At 39.3% G+C, this 25,949-nt stretch overlaps 2 protein-coding genes across 2 annotated transcripts in view; both read left to right on the forward strand.

Moving 5' to 3' along the window:
• LOC121528665 (vesicular glutamate transporter 1-like) overlaps positions 1–11,737 on the forward strand; it is a 31,239-nt gene extending 19,502 nt beyond the window's left edge. The window contains exons 7-13 of the mRNA XM_041816201.1: positions 1,525–1,661; positions 4,560–4,709; positions 4,894–5,026; positions 5,481–5,591; positions 8,691–8,818; positions 9,055–9,124; positions 11,436–11,737. Of these exons, the coding sequence (XP_041672135.1) occupies positions 1,525–1,661; positions 4,560–4,709; positions 4,894–5,026; positions 5,481–5,591; positions 8,691–8,818; positions 9,055–9,124; positions 11,436–11,737 (1,031 nt within the window). The remainder of the gene's footprint in view (positions 1–1,524; positions 1,662–4,559; positions 4,710–4,893; positions 5,027–5,480; positions 5,592–8,690; positions 8,819–9,054; positions 9,125–11,435) is intronic.
• An 8,404-nt stretch (positions 11,738–20,141) lies between these two features.
• Positions 20,142–25,949, forward strand: LOC121528842 (major facilitator superfamily domain-containing protein 1-like). The gene is made up of 13 exons (XM_041816468.1): positions 20,142–20,316; positions 21,229–21,329; positions 21,492–21,601; positions 21,687–21,742; positions 21,837–21,980; positions 22,070–22,228; positions 22,342–22,457; positions 22,548–22,648; positions 23,770–23,881; positions 24,463–24,600; positions 24,707–24,846; positions 24,946–25,057; positions 25,730–25,949. Exons 1-13 carry the CDS (start codon positions 20,295–20,297, stop codon positions 25,859–25,861), a joined length of 1,443 nt encoding a protein of 480 aa, XP_041672402.1. The 5' UTR covers positions 20,142–20,294; the 3' UTR covers positions 25,862–25,949.

Below are 25,949 nucleotides of genomic sequence, written 5' to 3' on the forward strand. Positions count from 1 at the left end.
TAAACAACATATCAGATTCTGAAACAGACATTTTACGATCTCATGTAAAATATTAGCTCCTTTTGAATTTGATTACAGCCAGTGTTAGCTTTGTCATCTAAAACTATGACTAAAACTATTCATCGACAGCCTTTTTTTCCATGACAAAAACTAGACTAAAACTAAAGAAAAAATAGATCTGTGATGACTAAAACTGACAAAAGCTAAGTTTAGTTTTTGTCAAAATGACTAAAACTAGACTAAAATGTAATTTAGTTTTCATCAGTCATTCGAAATCTGTGCAATTTCTCCACTGTGGGTAAATCTGTCAAAATACAATGTATCTGTAGCTATTCTGCCTCTCAGCTGTAGAAAGCAGGGACCCTAGGTTTGGCAGGGTGCAGAGAACACACTATCATGATTTGGTACCTAATTTAGGCAAGAAAATAAACGCTTGGACTAAAAGTAAAGACTAAAATGTGAAGACTTTTATGGGCTAAAACTAGAACAAAATGTTTCGGGTTTTCGTCAACTAAAACTAGACAAAAACTAAAAAGGATAGAAATGACTAAAATGTGACTAAAACTAAAAAACATTTCATTTAAAGACTAAAACTAAAACTAAAATTGAAAATAGCTGCCAAAATTAACACTGATGACAGCAGCACATCTCAAAAAGTAGGCACGAGGCAACAAAATATTGGATCAAAAAAAAAGTGGTAAACAAACTAGTAGTTTCAAACTAATTTTAAATGAATTAGGCTAATTTGTAACAGGGTGGTAACATGACTGGGTATAAAGATGCATTTAGGAGAGACAGAGTCTCTCAGAGGTAAAGATGGGCTCACCATAGGTTCACCAATGTGACAAAAACTAAAATTTGTGAAAACATGGTAGATAAATGTTCCTTATACTAAAACTGCAAAAATTTTAACCATCTCATCTATAGTACATAAAATCATCCAAAAATTCAGAGAATCTGGAGAAATCTCTATGCACCATGGACAATACTGAAGGTCAATAAAGGATGCTCATAATCTTCGGCCCTTGGGAAGAGCTGCATTAAAAACAGGCATGATTTTGTACTGGAAATCACTGCATGGTCTCAAGAACACTTCCAGAAATCATGTCTGTCAACACATTGTGCCGTGCCGTCCACAAATGCAAGTTAAAGCTGTATCATACAAAGATGAAGACCTATGCGACACGATCCAGAAATGCTTCTGGGTGACAGCTCATTCAAAATGACAAAATGGTAAACTGTTCTGTGGTCAGATGAATCAAAATTTGAAATTGTTTTTGGAAATTGTGGATGCCATGTACTTATGGACTAAAGAGGACAAGGACCATCCAGCTTGTTATCAGTACACAGTTCAAAAGCCTGCAGCTCTGATGGTATGGGGTATCATTGATGCTTATGGTGTGGGCAGGTTACACATCTGGAAATGAACTATCAATGCTCAAGTATAAAGAGGTTTCAGAGTTTCAAATAGGTTTCAAATAAAACTTTCTCATTACCCTTGTTGGTCTTATTTCCTCCCTTCAGGAAGTTTTGGGGTCATCTGGTACTGCTTCTGGTTCCTGGTGTCTTATGAAAGTCCAGCGGCTCATCCCACCATCAGTGAGGAGGAGAGGAAATATATCGAGGAGAGTATTGGCGAGTCAGCACAGCATTCAGTAACGGTCAGTACAGAACAGTAATATGCTCTCTATATGATATCATTGTTTTATTTTGTCTAACTTTCATTTAAGTCCACATATTTAATGAAACACAGACCATAACACACAAATATTGCATCAATAAATAAATCGGCATCCGTCATTCAGAATTAGAATAGCACTATAAAATTAGGTATCTATTTTAATGTACACTAAATATTTACGATATGGGGCACTGTATTGATGATTTTCGACACCGCCTTGGCTTCTCTGTGGTGCTGATTTTTATACCAATCTTTAAAATGTCCCGTTGCCAGCTAACATGATCAAATTTGTGATTCAACAAAGTGGGCTATATTCTTAGCATTTTACAACTTCCAGCCCTTATCCATTGTCCTGACAATACAGTTTCCCCAAAACAATGGCATATTTACTTTAAACATTTACTAAGTTGCCTCCTCTGGTAGATCACTACAAGAGATGATGGAGGGGAAGTCTTGACTGTCCTGCAGAAAGGTCAGCAAAAGCATTTTGTAAGACATGTTCTATTTGCCCTGTTTGGATAATGCATTAATAGGATTTATATCTGTTTTGGGCATTTGGATAGTGAGTTGTAATCCTTAAAGCTTTGTGTGAACGCACCTCCATGTCTGCTGACAACGGTTTGTTTTATGACAGCTCAGATTGCATACAGAAGTGGCCTGGGATTGTTCATTCAGACTGGTTTGGCCATGCAGACATGATGTGTACTGGCAAGCATGACAGACCACCCCTACAACTGACATAACTGATGACTGTTGTTCTCCACTAGCACACAAATTGGCTCTCTCAATGTCCATCCAGCCTTACTTGTCGTAGCTCTTTTTCAAGATCTAGAGTAAGTTTCCCAGCATAGTAAGCTCAGCTATCTTTTGGTTTCTATAAAGCTTTTTATTTGGTACCATTTTGCCATTTTGTAAAAAAAGATAGAGGTTTCTAATTTAATGACAATATCATGAACTAGTGTTTGGTACTTTAAAAGTAACTTGTTACCTTACCCTGTTACATTCTGTGAAAAGTAACTTGTCACAATACATTTGTGTTACCAAAAATGGAAAAAAAAAAAACTTTTCCCATGTCAGTTATAAAGACAGTTCATAGCCTGATGTACGCCCGCTTATTCTAAATCCAAGTTCACAGCCCATGGTGTCACCCTGCAGCCAAATAACAAAATAACATAAGTGATTACCTCTACAGCTCTTTAATATGCTCACAATCTGACATTGACTTGGTAAAAGCGTACACTATTACACACAGACTGTGCGTAACACTGTATGCCTCACTGAAACCACTGTGCAGCACAGCATTGCAGGGCTTTTGAACTTTAATTTCCCTATGATGTTCTTGGCAGTGTCAAGAATCCAGAGTGTAATGCCATCCTCTCTGTCATGTCACCAGCTTAAGCTGTTAGCTACACATGCACTGACACAGCTGTGTTTAACATCTACTGGCACACGGCTGTGTGACAACGGGTAGGAGAGAAACAGAAACAGTGCATTTGCTTCAGGGATTTTTTTCTTTTCTTCTTTTTTGTGTCAAAAGGCAAAGGCAGTTTTTTCAGTCACTTTTATGAAAACATAGCTAATAGTGAATCACTTGAACTGCAAAACTAACACATTACATTACGTATTGCAACAAAAAAGGTAATCTGGATACTCTAATGGTTTATGTTATCATGCTACCCATAACACTATCAGAGACATACTTAAAGCATCTTTGGGCATGTCGCTCACTAAGGAGCCAATTTAAAAAGCCAAATCTTTCTGTGATTAAAGGGGTTTCTGGATTCTGTTTGAGAGCAGTTTTGTTGTTGTTACTGTTGATGATTGACACTGGGGTACCACTGTTGTGTTATTACCAGCAGTGTCATACGGCCTAGCTGGCTTCCTCTGACCTGCAAAGCGTTTTACCTCCAATTTTCACATCCTCCACTTGTGCTACAATTTTTCACACAGTGGTTTTGCTCTGACCGAAGGCAAGTGACTTTGCACACTGGAAGCGTGTCTGGAGCTGTGCAGTGCCACTCAGCCCTGAGCTGTTTAAAACAAAGGGCACGAGATCAAGGGAGAAATATTACAAGTCCTCGCAGAAATATGTCAACAGCAGATTATTTTGCCTTTTTTGAGGTCAATTTGTAATACATTTCTACATGATTCCATGATTTTATTGCTTTTACCATGGGTGAGTACATCCAGAAGTTAAAATGTTTATTTTTGCCACAAAGCATGTGTGGTTTCATGTAAATTCTGTAGTTTTCCACCCCAAAGTAAACTTTTTCTAGTCAATGAGGCCTCATCAGATCCCGATGATGCGTTGCTTGTGCCACAGGATGAGATGTAATATTATATAGTGATAAAGTGATGACTGGGAGACTGTACATTGTGTTGTATTTTAAATTTGACCTGATGCTTTGCACATTTTTATGGGCATTTGGCACAATCAGCTCTTCGTGGCAGCGGCTGGTGCTGAAATTTTACATATCTCCAGCGAGGTGGAGCAGAGTGGAGCTTCTGGGACATACCAGAGACAGACCAGAGTGTGGACAGTGGAATTGCAAAGACTGACTGAAAAGGGAGCAATTCTGCGGTGCATTTTGAGAGTGGATCGCAGTGCAGACAGAACATTTGGAAATAGGGGATTAGGGAGTTGAAATATTTCATTAGATTTTCTTTAACTAAAAAAATAAGCACAATTAGAGAAAAATGCCAGCGCAAATATTAGTCACAGGTTAAAACATTGGTAGATTTGGCTGATCTGACGGCACTAAATTGGTACCAAAGCAAGACCTGACTCTCCAGAGACAGCTCTTCTTGCTGAGCTGAGTCATTTCATTAAAAAGAGTGGGAATTTCCACCACTAATGTTATTTTTTAATGTGTTCCAGAAATTCAACACACCATGGAGGGCCTTCTTCACATCCATGCCTGTGTACGCCATCATCGTAGCTAACTTCTGTAGAAGCTGGACTTTCTACTTGCTTCTCATCAGCCAGCCAGCATACTTTGAGGAGGTGTTTGGCTTTGAAATTAGCAAGGTAACAGAAAAAAAACATGGGCATTGCATTGATTGTGTTCACTGTACTGCACCAGGGGCAACCGTTTCCACCAGGTAATGAAATAATACCATAGAGCAAAGGCAAAGTTATACAGTTCTTATTATTACTAAACATGCTAGTCTCTTCTGTGTTTGATAGAAATGCTTTCCCTCCTTTCATCTAGGTGGGCATAGTTTCCGCTCTCCCCCATCTTGTCATGACCATTATTGTGCCCATTGGCGGCCAGATTGCTGACTACCTGCGCTCCAACCAAATCATGTCTACCACTAACGTCAGGAAAATGATGAACTGTGGAGGTAAGAAACTCTGACACCTACTGAAACATTTTATAGCCTTTTCTGCACATCAACAGAAGCTTTTCATAGCCGCCTATTTTTAGCACCAAGTTTGATCACGTAAACCTGAAAAAGCTTATCTTCTTTTTAAAGAGTTAATGTAAGTGCTTTGTTAGCTGTGGTGAGAAAACATTTGCTGCATAAAGGGAAATGATGACTCACTGCAAAGCAGAAACGCTACCCCGTTGGCTATTTTTGAACTACAGAGAGAAATCAATAGCATTGAAATGGAGACGCATACGTATCACTTTGAGGGGAGCTGTCAGTGCAGGTGCAACAACTACCCTGTCAACAGCGTTTTATAAAAGGGAAGAAGAGTGAGGGGTGAGGTAAATGTCTTCAGTTGGTTAAAATGCGCTAATAAAACACTGAATATTTTTCTGTCTTTCTCCTTTTATTCACTCATCTGCTCTAGGGTTTGGGATGGAGGCGACACTGCTGCTAGTGGTGGGCTTTTCTCACACAAAAGGAGTCGCCATCACATTCCTGGTCCTTGCAGTGGGTTTCTCTGGATTTGCCATTTCAGGTGAAAACCTATTTCTTTGAAGTTAATATCCCTTTTCCAACTTTTAGCACACACTCTGGTGGTCTAAATGAAACGTATGTGCTGAAACTTCAGTCAAAACATAATTTGAATCAAGCAGTAGAGGAGCTTTGTTGACCCTGTATAAACCAGCCTTAAAAGGCCTTCCTCAGTACACTCAGCTTTGGTGTGTGTCCCTTTAAAAGCAAATGAGCTCCCTCTAGCCCTACCCCTCTCTTCGACATGTAAGAAACTCTTGAGTGCATGAATACAGCTGCACGCTTCTATTGGGAAACATGGCTACCAGAAAAACAAAGCAGTCTAATAGGTTGTTGGCAAAAGACGCCACATCATCCACAAAACTCCAGATAGGGGGAAGGATGGGATTTCTGCAAAGAGAAGTGCTAATGACATTTCATTTTTATGTTGCTTACAGCTGTCATCCAGTCAAATTAGGTCAAAAGATTGACTTTTTCCTCCAAATGTAGTGACAAAATAAGTTTAAAAGTTCCAAAAGCTCACAGTGAAACAGCAGCAGACATGGATTTAAAACCCTCTTAAGTCTGCAGCAGTGGAGTCAGACAAAGCTTGTGTACAAACCCCAATTCCCAAAAAGTTACGGCGCTGTGCAAACTGTAGATAAAAACAGAATGCAATTATTTGCAAATCTTATAAACCCATATTTTATTCTCAATAGAACATAAATAACATCAGATTGAAACAGACATTTTACCATTTCATGAACAAAATTAGCTCCTTCTGAATTTGATGGCAACAACACATCTTTAAAAAGTAGGGACAGGGCTTTTTTTCCCAGCAGCATTCATTCTTCTCTTAACAAAAGTCTGCAAATGTCTGGGAAGTGAGGAGACCAGTTGCTGGAGTAAAATCCTCAACTCCTTGTCACTCCCCGGGTTATCCTGTCTCTCAGAGCTATCACCATGACAGCCATATTCTACGGAGGACTTTATACCTAGTAGGGGTAGGTGTAAGATTTAAGTTAGAACTTATGGCTACATTGAAACTATCAGGGCTGGTGCAACACCTTAAATGTTAGGAGAGCATAAACTCCATCGTAAGTAAGAACTTACATTTAAACTAGGCTATGTTTGAAGTTACGCACAGCTGGTGCAAACCATAGCTGGACTCTTCTACTGTGAAGCCATGCTGTTGTGATGGATGCGGTATGTGGCTTAGCATTGTCTGGCTGAAATATGCAAGGCCTTCCCTGAAAGAAATGTTATTTGAATGGAAGCATATGTTGCTCTGAAACCTCTTTATCCTTTTCAGCATTGATAGTGTCTTTCCAGATGTTTAAAGCTGCACTAAAACAACTCTGTGCCATTAAAGATGTAGGCTTTTGAACTGTGTGCTGGTAACCTGGATGGTCCCTCTCCTCTTTAGTCTGCAGGACATGGCGTCCTTGGTATCCAAAAGAATTTTAAATTTTGATTCATCTGACCACAGAACAGTTTTCCATTTTTCCCCAGTCCACTCTAAATGAGCTTTGGACCAGAAGAAGCCTCTGTGTTTCTGGATTGTGTTCACAGGTGTCTTCTTCTTTACATGATACAATGTTACAAACAACTTACATCTGGAAGTGTTGGAAAAAGCCTGAACCCGTGCATTGATTTCCATTACAGAATTATGCCCCCTTTTTAATGCAGGGTTGCCTGAGGGCCCAAAGATCAGGCTGAAGGCATCCAATAATGACCTTCAGCTTTGTCCCTTGCACACAAAGATTCAAAAATCAACATCAAGAATCCTTTGATAATATTATGTACCATAGATGATGTGACATTCAAAGTCACATCATCCTCACATTTTTGAGGAATATTTTTCTGAAATTGTTCCACAATTTTTAGAAATATTTTTTTACAGATTGGTGAACCTCTGAGTCTGAGAGACTCTCTAAATTACCACTTTTTTTTGGCCTGTTACAAATCAATCTTTTAGTTGCAAATGGTCCTTTAGCTGTTTTTCATTTTAACCACCTAGTTTTCCAGTCTTTTGTTGCCCTGTCCCTACTTTTTTGAGATGTGTTGCTGCCATCAAATTAAAAAAGAGCTAGCGTTTTTATGAACTGATCAAATTTTTCCATTTTAACTCCTGATATGTTGTTTAAACTTAAAACTGAAGAAATGCGGGCTAGAGTGGCGGTGTTTCCATCACTTGCAGTTTTTCATCTGAGTAATGCATTTGATTGACAGAGTAGTGCCACATGTAGCCACTATAAAGACAAAAGAGGCTGCGCAATTCAAAATAGATGACCATAAATGCCAAAAGAGGTCGATATAGAAGCGCTCTTCAGAACTAAATAATAAGTGAGTATGGGATGGCACCTTAGATCGGATCCAGGCCATGTACCAACAATTCTCTATTGGTGTTTACAGTTCCTGCCCCTATCTTACTTTTGCATGTTATAAGAATCATGTGACTGCAAACAAGCTGCAGTATCAGGATGTAGAGGATTTTCCCCTATCAAAACATGCTAACATTTTTAACACAGCTTCACAAAAGAAATCTAAAGCTAATGTTGCTAACCCCAAAACAAAATGAAACATGTTTGTATGCAGGCCATCTGCTCACACCCCTTCTATTGATCGCTTGTCAAAACAAACAAAGAACAAACTGATATTCTTGAATATTTACACTTGCCTCATCAGTAATTTTGCCACGCACAGCTGGTACAGACCTGCCTCTCAGGAGAAGTTTGGTTACCAGTCCCGCAGTTTTTATGCTGAGCTCTCTTGGTCCCTATAAATCTAGTGGCACCTGTGAGAAAAACAATGGTGGACTTTTGCATAAGTTTGGCTGTGAAGCCATAGGGGAGCGACTAGTTGAGGGGTGGATATTATTCTCTGACTGTGAGGTCACATTGAGAACAGATTCTGAACAAACCATGAGATTTCATGTTTCCAGACCTAGATGGACCAAAATACTTGGTTTTCTTATTTAACATTTTGTGGGTTGATAAATACTCACAATAGCTTAATTTATATGTACACTTAAGAGACAACAGATTAGCACACCTGCATCCCTCTTGTGTGCAAATGGCAGACAACTTCCCATAATTCTTTTTTGTTTATCTTTCCTTAAAAGGTTTCAATGTCAACCACCTTGACATTGCACCGCGCTATGCCAGCATCCTCATGGGAATCTCTAATGGAGTGGGCACTTTATCGGGCATGGTTTGTCCACTCATAGTTGGTGCCATGACAAAGCACAAGGTGAGAATTTACTATTTATATCACAGTTTTGCACTTATTCTCTCCTTTTTCTTTCATCATGAGGTGTGTCTTTGTAAAAGCAGAATAGTAAACACAGTTAATATGCAAACCTGGATCGATTAATTTGATGTAGCGTGTTCATGACTTGAGATTCTTCATTTCAATAAAAGATTAATCATTGTTTTTCACATCCTTCCAACCTCTCCTCTTTCTACTCTCTTACCCTTCTTTCACAGACACGAGAGGAGTGGCAGGGTGTGTTTCTGATTGCATCACTGGTTCATTATGGAGGTGTAATATTCTATGGTGAATATACTTTTTAATGTCTTATTTTGATTAACTGAAGGATGAGTGCTTTGAATTCAACAGTTATCAGTGTATTAAATTCCTGAGGATTGGGTCTTCGATATGACATTTGAGTAAATCTACTGATAGTTACTCTCTTGAGATGAATCATCTCGTCCTTGAAGGGGTTCGAACAAAACATACAGCACAATACAGTGACGCAAACATTTAACATACATACAAAGGCTCTCATGCACCAACCCACCTACAATTTGTTTCCATAAGTCAGCTCCACAGTACAGACAGGAACTGGATACCACAAATCATGTACTACACTACAAATATGATTTTGATGCCAGTGGTAATAATGGTAATACTAGTAATAATAACAATGGTAAGAAGAAGGAGGCAGACAGACACCACCATTAGGAGCAGTGACATGGTATTTTAAGAAAGCATGTCTAAGAGAGCATGAGGTCATGTGTGATGTTAGGTATTTGAATTCTAGAATGAAAATATTTAGAGATGGACTACATCAAGGACAATGGTTCCTAGGATTATTTCCTTGGACCCACTCCTACTTGTATGGAGGATAAGCTGAGCCTGTGTCACAGCAGACACAGCGTCACACCCCCACAGTGATTTTTGGTGGTCCCCCAGGGAGAAGGTGTGGATGATGCTCCAATGCCACAAACTTTAGTTTTTGAAGAGCTGCAAGCAAATGACATCATGAAGCTGTGTAAACTCCACTGTCAATGTGTGCAGGTCTTCTGCATTGGTCAAAAGAAAGTACTGGTCATGGCTGTCGGTGGAGGAAGATCTGCAGTTATTTCTTTCCACAGTGCAGCCCTGCATCAAGCACTTATGGGCATTAAAGATGCTTTGTTTTTCCCACAATATTGGCTAGTAGTTTATCACCAGAACCATAAATAGAAATTATTCAGGCCCACACATGATGCTGATATGATAGGGCAATGTGCAGACGAACATATATATAGTTGGTCTGTTAACCGTTTAATGTTTTCAAAAATTTTGCTACTGGAGTTAAACAGCTTGAATAGGCAACACAATATGACTTTTATGTTCAACTTTTTCACAGACAAAGTCTTGGCATTACAATCATGAAATAACCACATTGCAAACATTACAGATTAAAAAACATTTCATAGATAAAATACAGAAAATAGTCAGATGTCTAATCTTTGATTAAACTTTAGAAGTAGTTACACAAACAGTGGCTTACTTAATCTTTGTAAAGTTAACATAGCTAAACTTGCTAAGTTATGAAGATCACTACATAAGCCATGTTGCTAACTTAGCTTTAGCGACATAGCTTTAGTAAATGTATCCAGAGCTAACAAAACTACATAGATAACATATCTACTTAGTTTACATGTATCCTTTGTGAGCTTAGCTTTAGCTATGTTAGCTATGTAGCTTTAACATCAATAACTTACTTAGCTTTAGCAATGTCAGCTTTAGCACACTTAGCTAAATCTTATTTAGCTATGCAGATAACATATCTTCATAGCTACATAGCTGCTCTTTTGACTTAGCTTTAGCTACCTTAACTATGTAGTTCCATAATTTATGGCTTAGTTACCTTTTGCAATGTGAGCTTTAGTGTACATAGCTAAAGCTAACTTAGCTATGTCAATAATATACCTATGTAGCTGACATAAGTACCTGGTGAACTCAGCTTTAGCTGCACTAGCTACGAAGGTACATTAGCTACATAGCTTCATTACATAAAGCTGATGCAATGGGCTTTAGCAATGTGAACTTAAGTAAGCATAGCTAAAGCTAAATTAACTATGTAGATAAAGTAGATGTATAGCTTACTTTACTACTTTGTGAGCTTAGCTTTAGCTATCGAGCTACATTAGCTAAATGGAAGATGGATTCGAATATATTGAGAAGGTTTTAATGTATTTTTCCGTTTTCCACAGCGTGTCAGATACTCCCTTCTCAATTACTAAACAATCTGTTTAAATTCCATTGAGACTAAAACACTGGTTTCTATTATAAAGGTTTAACCAAAGACAAGCATTTCCTTCAGACTCCAATGGTATAGTTTTTCTAGGGATAGATGACAATAACAAGGGCCTTGGTTAAGTCAGGGAAGATTGCTCTGGCGAGTTTGCCATTCTGAGGAGCAAGAAACACATCATCTGTGAATTTTAATAAAGCTGTGGTTGTTGAGAAGATCAATCTGAAACCAGACTGGAATGGAGATTGAATATTTGAGTCAGTCGCATCACATGGTAATTGATTGAAAATTAAATGCAAAAACTCATTGCTAGCAGACTCATCTCTGGCTTATGTGCTGCAGGTATCTTTGCATCAGGAGAGAAGCAAGCCTGGGCAGAGCCAGAGCAGCTGAGCGATGAGAAATGCGGCATCCTGGATGAGGACGAGCTAGCCAATGAGACTGAGGAATTGTATCGCACAAGTGGCGGGGCAGGCTACGGAGCAATGAACCAGGGAGCAGATCCTAACGGAGGCGGAGGCATGGGAGGAGGAGGAGGAGGAGGAGGCTGGGTGTCAGACTGGGACAAAACTGAGGAGTATGTCCAGCCAGAGGGAACCAATAACTACCTTTATGGAGGCGAGGGGAACCGAGAGTTTACATAAAAACCAGGAGGTCATCTGCATACAGCTTTAAGTAATGCAGAAACAGAATGACAGCGGTGAGAAATTTCACCTGATGGCAAGAGGAACTTTACAATGTCGGAGGGGACAATTTTTAGGAAGTGTGACTGTAAATTCATAAATGAACTGAATTCAAAGAGACTCCACAGCTGAGGTGAAGACACTAGTTAATTTAAATTACGTGTTTGTGTGTGATTGCAGTTGTGTACTGTGTGTGACAGACAATCTATGTCAGAGTGTTTTAGGACCTCTCAGCCTCCTGTTATCTCTCGGAGGAGGGATGGATTTAGGCCTGGTGTGGCTTCTTTGGTGTTAATTCACTGTAATAAATGTAGAAATTTCAATATTTCCTGACAGGATTTGGCTTTCAATAATATGCCTCTAATTTATAATCAAATCATTCAAAATTACAAATATTTAGGCGCACATTTATCACAAGCCCATGTCCACTGTTGGGTAAAAATCTGCAGTTTGTTCATTTGGTTTCATTAAGTATTGATGTTTGCACCCAAACTGGAACTATGTGGTTTTTAAGTTTTGTCCTTATGTGCACACCTTTGAGAAGAAGCATGTGACTTGTGCCAATACAAAGATACATAGCTTTGTAGTATTGGTTTACTCCCAGCTGAGAAGGTATTTGGACACCTGCAACTATTCCTGCACATAGCTTTCTAAGAGGTCTAAAAGCCCACACTGGCGTTTGATTTCTGATGCAAATATTTCAATGCAAGGCCTCAAATCACCTGCTGGAGAAAAAAAGACTTGAATGCAACAAAAAGATATATGCAGGGTAATAGCAGTACATTACCCCTTAAGTGTAGAGCCATATTGCTATAAATTCTTCTTAAAGCTCCTGTAAGGTACTTCAGAGTTTATTCTGATACCTTCTGTGGACAATGGCATCTCTCATCTTGTTGCTAACTGTGTAAAAGTTTTTTGAAAAGGGAAACGAGTTAACCTTGCAAAATACAGTTGTTTGGCCAGATTCCATGTCTGTCATTTGCTGAATCCATCTTACAAAGCTTCAAGCTAATGCACTTTTGCATGGTGTAGTGGAAACGACGGCAAGCCTGTATACAAAGGTGACCAGTGAAGAGATTAGCGAGGATGCCTACCCTGCAGCAGCTTTCAAGACAGTCTGGCTGCAGACTGCAGCTCTCAGATGGCCTCCACTTGCAGACCACTAATGTGAGACACCGCCTCTGTCAGGACAGAAAAACATACTAAAACTTTCAAAATAAAGTCAAATTAAACTTCCATTTAAGGTTGGTGTAAGGGTTAAGGTAAGAGTTAGGATATCTAAACTAAAAACTAAAAAAAAAAACCTCTGACCTGAACAACATAATTTCAAAATTTTTAATAAAGTCAAGTAAACAGTCTGCATACAGGAATAAAGGTTGACCTCATTGTAAACATTCAAACACTGCTAGATAAAGCTCACCGAGCTACGTTAGCCACGTAAGCTACATAAGTAACCTGGCAAAGTAGCTAATGTAGCTGTGGTAAAAGCTAATGAAGCTATGTTTACTATGTAGGTAATGAAGCTATGTCACTAATATAGCTAAAAATAAAAATGCTACATTAGCTTATGCTACATTTGCAAAAGCTCATATAGTTGTGTTGGCTTCAGCAACATTCGCTAATGCTCTTGTTTCTAAAGCTCAAGCCAATGTAGCTATCTTGGCTTAAGAAGTAATGTTTACTACATAGCTAAGATAGATACGTTAGCTTTAGCTAGAGCTAAGGACTCTATGTTAGCAATGCTACATAAGTAGCTTATGTAGTTATGACTAAAACGAACAAAGGTATATAAGCTGCATAAACTATTTAGATAACCTAGCTATGTAGTTAACGTAGTTATAGCTTAGCTTATGCTTTTTTTTTACTAAAGCTAACATAATAATATTTGCTTCACAATGCTTTCTAAAGATATCATTGATAAAGTTAAAGCTTATGCAGCAACATTGGCTTATTAAGTAATATTAACTACATAGCAAGCAATGCTATGTGGCAAAACTATGGCTCCAACGCTACATTAGCTTATGCTTCATTCACCAAAGCTAACATAGCTTATTACATAACTAGGGTAGCTACGCTAGCTTTAGCTAAAGACACTACATTAGCAATGTGAACTATATATTAGTAACCTAGCTACATGGCTGAAGTAACTAAAGCTTAGTTTATGTTTTATCTACTAAACTTAAATATGTTAGTTTCAGCAATTCCTTCTAAAGCTCTTGTTGTCAAGGTAACATAGCTACTTTGGCTTGTTTAGTAATGTTTACTAGGTAGCCAGCATAGCTACATTAGCTTTAATAATGTTTGCTGAAGCTCTTGTTGCTAAAGCTAAATTTGTATCTACCCTGGCTTATGTAGTAATGTTAACTACGTAGCTAACATAGTGAATTTATCACTTAGCTAAAGCTTAGTGAGCCACAATTGCATAAATACCTCTCAAACAGTTCTAAACATAATTTAACCCAAGATTAACCCCTGACCTTTTGCTTATGTATGAAATGTTGCTTAGTGTAATGTTTGCAATATGGTTATATCATGAATGTAACTGCCAGACATTGTTTTTGAATAAGATTTGAACAGGAAACACGTATTGACAAGTTACGTTACTTCATTTGACAGAAGTGGCATCTCAGTCTCACAGTAGTGGTCTGTACGAGGGGGCGTCTGAGATCTGCAGTTTGCAGCCAGACCACTCTCGCAGCTTTCACAAACATCAAAAATAACTTTCAAGAAATGATCAGTCTTATCACTAAAGGTCGTGTTTGCATTTCTAGGTCATAAAGTGGCATCAGTTCAAAACTCAGTGTTTTCTTTAAACAAAAAGCCCATCTAAATTATTCAACAAATGCTTTACAAAATACATGTGCTTCTTGAATGATGAGTCTTTTCTCTTTCTCTCACAACAGCAATGCACAGAACACTGAGCAGAGCCGGTGTTTGTTGTTGTTGTTTGTTAATTAGCATCTAACAAAACTGAAACAATGCCATTACATAGATCTTAAACTCTGAAATAACCCCGTGGTCTTTTAATGGTACAGCAATCTGATGATGTTTGAATACTCATGGGAGGAGGAGGAGGAGGCTGGATCTCCCATTAATTGTAAACCTGTTCCCATTAAGGATAAAATGCTGATAATGGACAACAAAGCAATGACACTTCATTGTACATGAGAAGTTTGTTTTATTTTTGTTGGTAGATATTTTAATGTATCTAGCTAGTCCCAGAAGAAGGTTTAAGATTTTAAAATATCTCAGAGTTAGAACTTCATGGAGAGGTATCATCACTGGTACAGTTTCACTGATAGATTAAATATTAAATGTTTGGGTTTTTACTGTTTTTGACATTTTTTTTCATTAATTTCTTGTTAATTGTTTTGTTCTGGATTGTTGACAAAAAAGAGTATATGTAAAAATCATGTACATTGTGGAAAATATTGTATAATAAAATATAGAGGTCACTATTCTCGTACAATCCTAAATATTCTTAGCAGTAGTGCTTATACTTTCTTCCTGCACGATTACAGCTGAATGCTACGTTTCATGTGTGATGCAGGCACTAATCATGTGGGGGTTTAAACCCTTGCCTTCAGTGGTTTTATGTTACCCATAATGCTGGTCTCCTCTCCAGACAGCTTATTGATCACTGAGCTGAAGTATAATAGCATTGAAATGAAGAAGAAAATAGATTTTTGGGCACTGGAGAGGGGGACTCACCAGTTTTCATGGTGAGTCCCAGGAAATGGTCTGAAAGCAACCCCCCACCCCCAGACATTGAGGCTCTGGTATCCACCCTCACAGTTCACCTCTGGTTGCTGGAATCAATGGGATTATCCTGCAACCATCTGCCAGCGGGAGAAACTGTAGTCACCTGAATGTAACTCCAGTTCTTTGAGGACATGGGTAGAGTTATAAAAGGCTTAGCTGTTGATTTGCACCATTGAAGCCCTGCATCAGCATCCTAAGAAAGATCTTTGCATTTACCTTCCACAACCTAACTGCAGAGAAAGATCTGATGTCCTGTTCATTAGATGACCTGTGATTGTGCCTACATAGATGATAAACCTGGCTACAAGTGCAACACAGCCAGTCCTCTTATAGAGTAATCCAAACAAGGAAGAATGTGGAAGACTAGGACACAGCCAGATACTTAACATCTCCCTCAGATCACTATGTGCACAATAACTGCAGTGGTCGCTCATGATCTTGGGTGTGACTTCCAGTGCCTTCTGTGAAACCAGCGTTTTCCATCACACAGTCACTCACACAAGTTTTAGTCATGTAGGGTGCTAAGGACTCATCACAGGGCCCGATGAGCCACAACTGCTGGAGGACAGCCAGAGTCGAGCTCAACACAGGTCGGCACACATGTTGCTCGGCAGTCAAGGTCAAGCTCAGTGGCACCTATTATGTCTGGGCCTTTTCATTCCTGGTAATACTCCCGGAGACCACCTGCAGTTTGGATGGCACCCAGGCTGTGCTTGCTTACCACATCCACCCCTTTCTCTACTCTAAAGGTGTAGACTTTGTTATTTTTTAAACAGATTATTCTCATCCCCCTGTTAATACGCAAGGACATCCACAGCATGGTTGTGTCCTCCTCCCCCCCTGATGATGCCCTTAGCCAGTTTACTCGCCACATCCTTACTTCAGCTTCAGTTTATGGCCCAAACATGCCTAAATGTAGGAGATGCTCTGGGAGCAATGGTGTAGAAATAAAGTTTTATTATTATGGGGGCCTGGGCTCTAAGTGGTCTGAGGACCAAAGTGTACCTTCAAGGATTATTATAATAACACATTTGCTGTCCTTGTATGGACTTTTGAGGTCCTGAACATATTCAGATTTGTAGGAAACTTTGCATGTGCATGAGATCTTTCAAAAAATGTGATAATTTTTGAATCTCTGATACAGCCATTCAGAATTGCCTCACTAGTGCCCCCTAACACTTTTCAAAGTTAAAGCCCCTCCTTTGGCTTTGTCGTAGTTTTACTTTATGAAATGTTGTAGGCAGATGTGGCTTTGGGAGGTCTACAATGCAGGCTCTTTGGCCTACAGTACCTCCAACAGGATATTTGACATTTTGAATAAATAAGAAAGGGGTTAGGGTAGGGGTCATATCTGGATTAACTCGACCTGGGGATTTCATCCTGTCCATTAGTACTTCGACAGTCAGTTAGAGGAGACATGGATGATGAAAAGTTCTTTAGGAATTTAGCCTTCATCTAAGGGTATGTCTATGGCGAGCCCTCAAATTTGCACTTTTTTTGAAAAACAGAACATGTTGGACACAGAGCTCCTCATCATTTATCTCGTCAAGTAACATCACATTTTCACTTTGCTCTCGCTTAGTTAATACTGCGTGTAACACCAGTTCATAGCTGTCTGATAGAGATCAATACAGCAGGCCATTTTTTCCCATTGTACCCTGGCGTGCATAGAGCACTCATATGCATGTAGGTGAGAGGGCCCTTTATCGCCGCTCGCAGATTTTATTATCATTATAGCAGAGAAGGGCTGTGGTATTTTGGTGGTAGTGTGATATTTTCATATAAATGTTTAAGACAAGGTCTGACCATAAGGCCTAATTATCTCGATATTTGACCTCTAATATTTAAAGGTCACGTATCGTGCAAAACACACTTTTTCAGGCTTTTCAAACAAAAATATGTGCCCTTGTTTTGTCCACAATCCCCCCAAGAATCAGAACCCCACCCCCCTCTATTTCTCCACATTTTAGAAAATGTGTGCTGAGGGATTCTTAGACATACAAATATCCTATACTGGAGGGTGTTTTTCAGCAACAAACTTCACAGGCATACTTTGGGGACCTCTGAGACCAATATAACCTTGACTAAAAAGGGTTAGATATGTGAACTTTAAGCAGTTCCTTCTTGGGTCTTGGTGAACATTTGTGCAAAGTTTGAAGGAATCATCAAAGCATTCTTGAGATATTGTGTCCACAAGGAAGGGATGCACATAGCTCTTTGACCTTGACCTCTCAAATATAATCAGTTTGAGTTATAATGGCCACTTGCGCAAAGTTTAGAGAAAATCCCTCAAAGCATTAACCTTGCAAAGCAGATGGATACGTCCGTTTCCTTGTTTTTCTCTGGCGAATCCATCTTGCAAAGCTCCCATCTGAACCGTTTGGGCCTGGTTAGAAAGTGACAAGACCAATCAGCTACAAGGGGCAGTACTTTCAGGCACAGCAGAGTCGTGACGCAAACAAGCAGCAGCAAGAGCTGGTGCAGTTACGGAGGAAGAGATTAGCGTGGATGCTGCTAAAGTGCCAGTTTAATAAGAACTTGACTACATTTCTTCGTTAAAAGAAGAAAAAAGAACAGCAGTGAGTTGTTTTCTTTTCAAAAACGACAAAAGTCGAGTACTTACATGTCTATAGTCACCATGTTTCGAGTTATTCCTAGTAGATGCGCACGCACAGCTCGCTAGCGGCTACGTCACATGTTTTGTTGCTCTGATTGGCCCGTAGAGATGTGACAGACAGAACATTCATCCAATCATACTCCAAGGATTTTTCAAAGCCTCTGCCTTTTCTCAAACGTTTCCTATTGAAGCTTTTCCAAATGGATGTGTGAAACATGTTTGAAACACATCCATCTGGCGTGTCAGGTTATCAAAGCATACTAACAAACAATTAAAATCCTTTCTATTTGTTTTGTTTCAGTGTCAGTCACCCCCATGTTGTAAACTCTGGTGCCCAATCCAGCTGACAGGTGAACAGAAACAAGTCAATAAGTGATCAATAAATAGCCAATAAAGATTTCCATGTTTGTTCACTAGCACTCATGCTACACCTTGTAACAGTTGGTTGCTGGTTTTAGGTGGAGAGACTAGCAGCATCAGCAGAAGCTCCAGGATAGCAGGTTAGCTCCGACAAGCAACAAGAGGACAGTATGGGGATTTCCACACTGCACTTTATTCCACAAAAACTGAAAACAGACCATACAATGCTAGGTCTCCAAGGCGCTATATTCACTAGTCATACATGAGCAGTAAAATATAGACATATCCTTCACCAACTCATCACGTAGTTTGGGAGTCCTCTTCACTATCGTACATAAATGCAAGAATTGCAGAGTCTATGAGAGAGAGACACACTAGCTACTTTCTGGTTTATACAACATAAACATAAACAAGGGCTCCACCTTGTGGCGTAATTAGGTACTACAACGACATTCTGACTTACATATACCCACCTGGTGAAAATAAGGCTGCCTCAGTCAAGCTAGTCTGTAGTTAACGTCACCTAGCCTCTAATTAACATGTAGGGAGCCTATAAACAGGGGGGCAAGTTTAGCTTTAAAGTTAAACTGAGCGTCAGACCCAGGGTGAGGCTTTAACAAGGTCACCTACAGCAGGGCTAGCCGACGACATCTCAAGTCATAGTAGTCTTTCTGTCGTTTATGACTGTAGTAAAGAGCCGCTCTGGCATGGTCATGAGCTTCCTGGAGGGAGGCTTTACGAGACTCTGAATAAGAGATTCCACACTCATCCAAACCAGTGCAAGGAGGTTTGGTTATGAGCTCCAGTTCTCCACCACACAGCATCACTGAAGGACTGAGTCAAGTGCTCTCGTGGGGAGCTGTGTGAAGGGCAAAGCAGATCTGTGGAAGGAACTTTTCCCATGACGTGTGCTTGTCACCCACATAAGCACGTCTTGTTCACCCGTTCTGTGGCATTCGTTTGGGGTGGTATGCCATAGTGAGTCTGTGCACAATTCCGAAGGTTGAAATGATGTTCGACATATTTTTATCAGTTGCAGGTTTGGTGTTTTCAGATTTTAATCTTTTTGTTTCACATTCAAATCTTCTGTTTTTGGTGTCAGATTTTTTTTCACTTTTTAATCGTATTTTTTCAAAATTTGCTTTGCAATTGTTTTTTGTCCGTGGCCCTAATCCTCTTCCGTATCTGGGAATACCAGGTGCTGTGTACTTTTTGTACAATTTTCTTCAGCAGGGGGAGCTGTCGCTTCATTACTGCAGCAGTGCAGCTTCGAGAACGTTATTTTGAAATAATAGACAAGTAAACCTTTTAATACACTAGAATTGCTTCCTGGTAGCTGTACCATGAACACCTTCTTATTCCTTATTTGCTGTTGTTTTTGACACAATATGTGCCTTAGTTGCAAATTAAGATCTCCTTTTTCTTTATTTCTTCTCGTTCATATTTTCTGAAAAAAATTTAGGACCTTTAATTTTTCCCTATTGTTTGACTTATACTCTCAATTTCATAAACGTTTAATAAAGTTCTTTGGATTACAGAAAAAAAAAGGTCTGAATGCTCAGATTTCCAAACAATCTGCTGCGTCTTTAAACACGGAGAGGTCTATCCATGTGATTTATAGAGCTGCGCTCTGTGGAGCGCCGCTTAAGGAACGGAAGAAGCTTAGCAATGGACTGGAACTCTGCTTGCTAACCTGCTACAGCCTTGTTTTCAAGTAAACAATCCTGAAGGATGTGATTTTAATGTTTTACTTTTTAGGCAGTCTACTTAGCGCTCACAATGGCGCAGCCTGCGGAGGAAGGTATGTCTGCATGTTGTTTTGTTTTCCCGTTATTATTCTAATCTCAAAATTGTTCATATCCAGACCTGTAACCTCGTTAAACTTCATAGACTGTAGAAACTTCCTTGAAAACTGGACCAGTGAATGACCAGTTCAGCCTTTTTTTTGCCAAAAGGGAAAGTTCTTTTCGTTTGACCTGAAAAGAGTTCATGTGACAAACAGGGAAGAAGCCAAAACTTCAAAATCAGCTCTTAGGTATGCTATTTCATGATTGACTGATAAATAAAAGACAATAGCACTATTTTAAGGCTACTTGCACTAAGCTAACTCTGCAGCTCTCATAAAACAGAAAAATTATCTTCGAGACATAAAGGAGTTTACAAACGGACCGAGTTAAGATATACGTTTCCGTCCATGGCTAACATACCCTGGCGTATCTTAACAGAGCCCATCTTTGTCTCCTCTAAAATAGCTTTTTCTATTGACAAAAAATGTACTAATTTGGTTTTATTTAATGAAACTCTACGACGAAAGCACATTTGCGCAACTAAAGCTCTCAATCAGTGCAATTTTATGCCTATACTACGCATTTTGAAAGACACCTTTAGATAATAGATTGTAGAAAAAGATTATTTCTACTTAATAAATGGTTCATAGCATAACAGCCCTGACCACTGAGTAAGATTTTGTCAGTTTAGTTATCTTGATTAGTGAAAATAAGTTTAAATCACCCTGTCATAATCAAAAATATACAAACGAGACTTTTGAACTTTCTCTACCTTAAAGGCAGTTATTAACATGTTGGTGAATTTGCCTAATTAATACCAGGTATTAGAGTGTACATGGTCGTTTTCTTTGGAGAAACCAAAGTGATAAAGGGTGCTGGTGTCACTTTGTTTGGTAGGACTGATTCTTTAATACCATCTTTTTCAGCGTATTATCGCTTTGTGGTGCTGTTCTTCAACTGCCTGCTGACATTCGGCTCCTACTTCTGCTTTGACATCCCCAGTGTTTTACAGGATCAATTTCAAGGGGTAAGTTAGTCAGCAAGATATATCACAAAGGACCAGCTTTAGGATGATTTCCCAGCATACCATGACATAATGTTTATTTGTCTTTGACATACCAAAGTCTGTCCTCCACCTCTGACTTCTTCCATAACACCTGTAATCTCTTGGCTTCCTCTCATTTGACAGAACCTGACATGTCCCAACACCACCGTGATCAATGGGACGGTGGACTGTGTGCAGGGACTCGGGATGAGTCCTCAGCAGTACAATCTTCTTTATGCAATATACGCTTGGACGTGAGTGCCCAAACACAACGACTGAAGCTTTTTCACATTATCAGTATACCACAGCACAGCTTGTATTTTTCTCTCATATGTACAGGAATGCAGCAGTGGTCGGCCTTTCTGGTTTCCTCATTGATAAGTTAGGAAATTGCTGTAATTTGATATAAATCTTATCAGACTATCTTTTTAAACAACAACAGAACAACAGCCCTCTGTAATGTTGATTCTCCTTTCCTTCTCTCTGCAGTCGGAGTGTTTCTCTTCTCTTTTCTGTGTGTTTTGGGCTCGTCGCTCTTTGCTCTGGGGTCCCACTTCAAAGGAACTCCCTACCTGCTGCCGCTCATGCTCACAGGCCGACTGCTGTTTGGATCAGGGAACGGATCTCTGACCAGTAAGGCCTCTTTAGAAAAAGTTCCAGTATTTGAGGAGTTAAATCAGAGGGATCCTCCTAATTCACTCTCTCATCTTGTTCCGTATCAGTCGTTCAGAATCGCATCACAGCGTTCTGGTTCAAAGGGAAGGAGCTGGCGTTGGCTTTTGGAGTGATGCTTGCATTCTCACGCCTGGGTTCAGTCCTGAACTTTTTCTTCACTCAGAAGTTTGAGGAAAAATATGGCATGCAGTGGACCCTCTGGGGTGGTATGTAACAAGGGATAAAAACCTTTAGGTTCAAAACATAAATAATACATAGAAATATATAAAGAAAACCATGTGTATTTTTCAGTCCCCATACACAAGTCCTTGTTTTCTAGGTGCTCTGTTGTGTGTACTGGGCTTCACATCGGCCATTATTGTCAGCATGTTGGACAAGATTGGAATGAAGCAGCTCGGTCTTGATGGTACCATCCAAGAGGAATCCCGCAAAGTGGTATGTACACAATCTGACCAATCTGACTAGCTGTGCCCTAAAGTTGTGTAGATAAATACATTCTTCTTCTTTGTCTGTGTGTTTGTGCAGAGGATCCAGGATGTGAAGATCCTCTCATTGAGATATTGGCTGTTGGTTCTCACCATCATGTTCTTCTACAATGCCATCTTCCCGTTCGTTGCAGATGCCAGGTACAGCCATCAAAATCAGATCACCTGAGGAATTGGCATTTTCACCTATGATATATTTTATTGTTATGTGCTTCAGATGAAGTTCTTTGGATCAATGCCTTAGGAGGAGTTCATTCATTAATGACCTCTGCTATTATCCAAAAACATGCATTTTTATAACAAATATCTAAATGGAAGACTTACTGTGTGTTGTACTTTATGGCTTTTTTGTAGGTCTTGACATGATTTATATGCCAACCAATTTTTCAGTCCTGTGTCCTATGTTAAACCTGCTGCTGGGCTGAATTTCTAAAAAAACAAAATTGTAAGGGGTGCCTCTGAGCCGGTAGTAGCTGCTCATTTGACTTGAACTTTTGGCACCAAATTTCAGCATGATTTGGCCAACCTTGTGGTTAATGGACATTTTTTCAGAGGGCCAGACACTTTTATGACATGTGAAAATGAATGAAAAATGTTTCCATTACTCAAAGATGAAATTGGTTGGATAAATGCCCAAAGGGAAAGTTCTGTAAAATACGACCTCTGCTGTTGATCAAAAATATAGTGTTTTTTACCACAAAAAATCAAACTGGCTGACTTCCTGTTTGTTTTACAGTATTGGTCCAAGAGACGTTGTTGGTCCGGATATGATTTATACACCCACCAATTTTCAAAGTCCTACATTAAACATGCTGCATGGGCAGAATTTTTGAAATATTATACAACTGAACCAACTGAACCAATAAACCACATCCACTAACAGTTACAGTGTCAATCATCTCAGCTCACCATCTCAGCCTTGAGGAATTCAAACTGTTATGGCCTCTGGAAATGGACTTATAAGTGCCAATTTTGGCTAATTTATTCAAAATGGTGGATTTCCTGTTGGAGATAGAGATATGGTCCCACTACATTTTTGGTTGATCTCCTCAAGCCACAACTGCTAACAGAATTTCAGAATTCTAAAACAAGGTTAGAAGTGGAAGATTTAACTTTGGGCAACCAGGCAACCAGGAAGGGGTGTGCTGGAGACCTGAAAAGTCCATTCAAGTCAATGACAGAAAATTGATTTACACGTAGATCCTTATACTGCATGGTGCTCAATTACTTTTTGACCATTTTTCGTTATGTTTTTTGCTTAGTAAATTTATTCAGGATAAGTACAGCGGCTACAGTCAGAAGGAGGCTGCATATATCGCTGGGGCTGTTTACGACAGCTCATTGATCCTCTCAGCCAGCGTGGGCATTCTTATCGTGAGTATTTGTAACCTGTTGGATATTTTCATTTTCAAAAATCTGTCATCTTGAGTTACATGATTTAGCAGGTGAGATTGTGTGATGTAACTGTGTTCAGGCTTTTTTTTTTCTTTGTATCTTTAAAGTACCTTTAAATTATATATATTTTTAAAAATGTTTAGTTTTGTTGTCCTAGACTGTGGCTCAATAAGTGGAGATGGTTGTCTCGCAACTGGAAGGTCTTTGGCTCCATCCCAAGCTGACACAGTCACCTGTGCTCTGACATGTTTATAACAACATTTTTCCAACATATGCAGTATTTTTGTAAAACAAACTCTGTTTTTGCTTTACAGGGACAATAAATTGTCATTGTTAAAAAGAAATATATGTATATGATGGATCATTTTGTCCATCAAGTTGTAAATTTGTGCATCTTTACTTTTAAATAGAATAGTTTTCTTTGTTTTTTTCTTGATGGCTACCCTCCCCCTTCTTTTATGATTTTATTATTAGCTGCTGTAAATGGAGATTCTCTCTCAATGTGTTTTCAAAGACTTAAGGAGGATTATTTTAATGTCCCTCTGTGTGCTCTTTTTCAGGATTATGTTGGTCTTCGGGGCCTTTTTATTTCGGCCTGCGCCACATTCACGCTGCCTGTGTTTGGACTCCTCGCCTTCACATTTGTCCCTCCTCTTGTCTCCACCATTTGGCTCGGGATCACCTACTCCATTGCTGCTGTGAGTTTGCATTCATGGGAATAAATAGGAGAAAAACACAATGCTAAATAAATTTATTGTTGAGGAGAATCATGTTCCTGTAATTTAATCCTGCTGTTGATCTCAGGTGAGTATGTGGCCATCCATCCCTCTGGTGGTTCCTCAGGCGACTCTAGGAACAGCCCTGGGTCTGGCCAGCTCCATACACATGTTTGGGGTTGGGGTGTCCAATCTGGTTGTCGGGCAGATACTGGGCACTAAATCCAGGTAATAACATCAAAATCAGGATTATGTTGCAGTTCACAGGTAGAACATTCTATGTTAAGGTGTATTTATTCTTACCTTCACTTTTTCTCTCCTGTCAAGTGAGACTAAAATCCCGTTGTGGCGTTGGCAGAGGATGATGATCTTCATGTTGGCCAACACCATCAGCTGCATTGTTTTCTCAGTGCTGCTGAATGTTGTCGACCACAGACAGGTCCGACAACTCACACATTTTTTTCTTTTTATTACAATGAAATAGTCTGGATTAGTATTTTGTAATCACGAGGTAGTTATAGACCTAAACGATATGTCTTGATGTTTGGTGTCAAACAGTGAACATAAGAATAGAAAGCTCATTAAGGGTGGACTACTGTTGTTAAGAGATTAAGAGCTTTCATGAAGAGATTTTAATCTGATTATGTAATAGACTGAAATTAATTAATTAATTTGTGCTTGAAGCTTCATTCAAAATGTTCAGGGCTCAAGTGGGCCTTCCTGAGTGTGAGTCGCCCTAGTCAGCCACCTTTACTTGATGATAAATTTGAACATTTTGCCAACATTTAAGGTCTTCAATATGTACAGCTGAGATATCAGCTGTAAATATGGGCAACCATGTGAATATCCACTGACACCATAACTTTCTAAGCAACTATCTGTCTACAGCGATAGAGTGCATATATTATCATACATCCAAAATAGCAGGGATTGCTTTCTTCACAGTGGGCACCTAAATTTCCACATTTCGCAGAGGCTTAAAAATACACCACTATTTCCCAGATGTGTCCAGTTAGTGTGAAGAAAGTGCTGTTTAGGTTTAGAATGAACAATGTTTATTTGTGTTTTATATTTTTTGCCATGTTTTGACTCAATGTTTGTTTCTATGCAGGGCGGGACCCTGAACAAGACAAGTAAAAGGTCACAGCCAGCAGGGACAGGCTCAGACAGAGAGCCACTTAACCAGGGAGAAGAAGGGCATGAGGATGAGGAAGGAGTCCGAACTCATTCTATAAACTCCTAAAGTTTTTCTTCAAGTGTCAGCATTTCTGTGTTGTTCTTTTTATATTTTCATGTACTTTTTTTTAAAGTAATAATATTAAATACCTCAC

Source organism: Cheilinus undulatus, linkage group 20 (genome assembly GCF_018320785.1).
Source record: "Cheilinus undulatus linkage group 20, ASM1832078v1, whole genome shotgun sequence".
In the NCBI taxonomy this organism is placed as follows: domain Eukaryota; kingdom Metazoa; phylum Chordata; class Actinopteri; order Labriformes; family Labridae; genus Cheilinus; species Cheilinus undulatus.

Bases quoted from the DNA above. Each gene is read 5' to 3' on its own strand.
- LOC121528842 (XM_041816468.1), top strand. From the start codon at position 20,295: ATGGCGCAGCCTGCGGAGGAAG. The intron at 22,229-22,341 runs GTATGTAACAAG...CTTGTTTTCTAG, and splicing joins GCAGTGGACCCTCTGGGGTG to GTGCTCTGTTGTGTGTACTG. The intron at 25,058-25,729 runs GTCCGACAACTC...GTTTCTATGCAG, and splicing joins ATGTTGTCGACCACAGACAG to GGCGGGACCCTGAACAAGAC.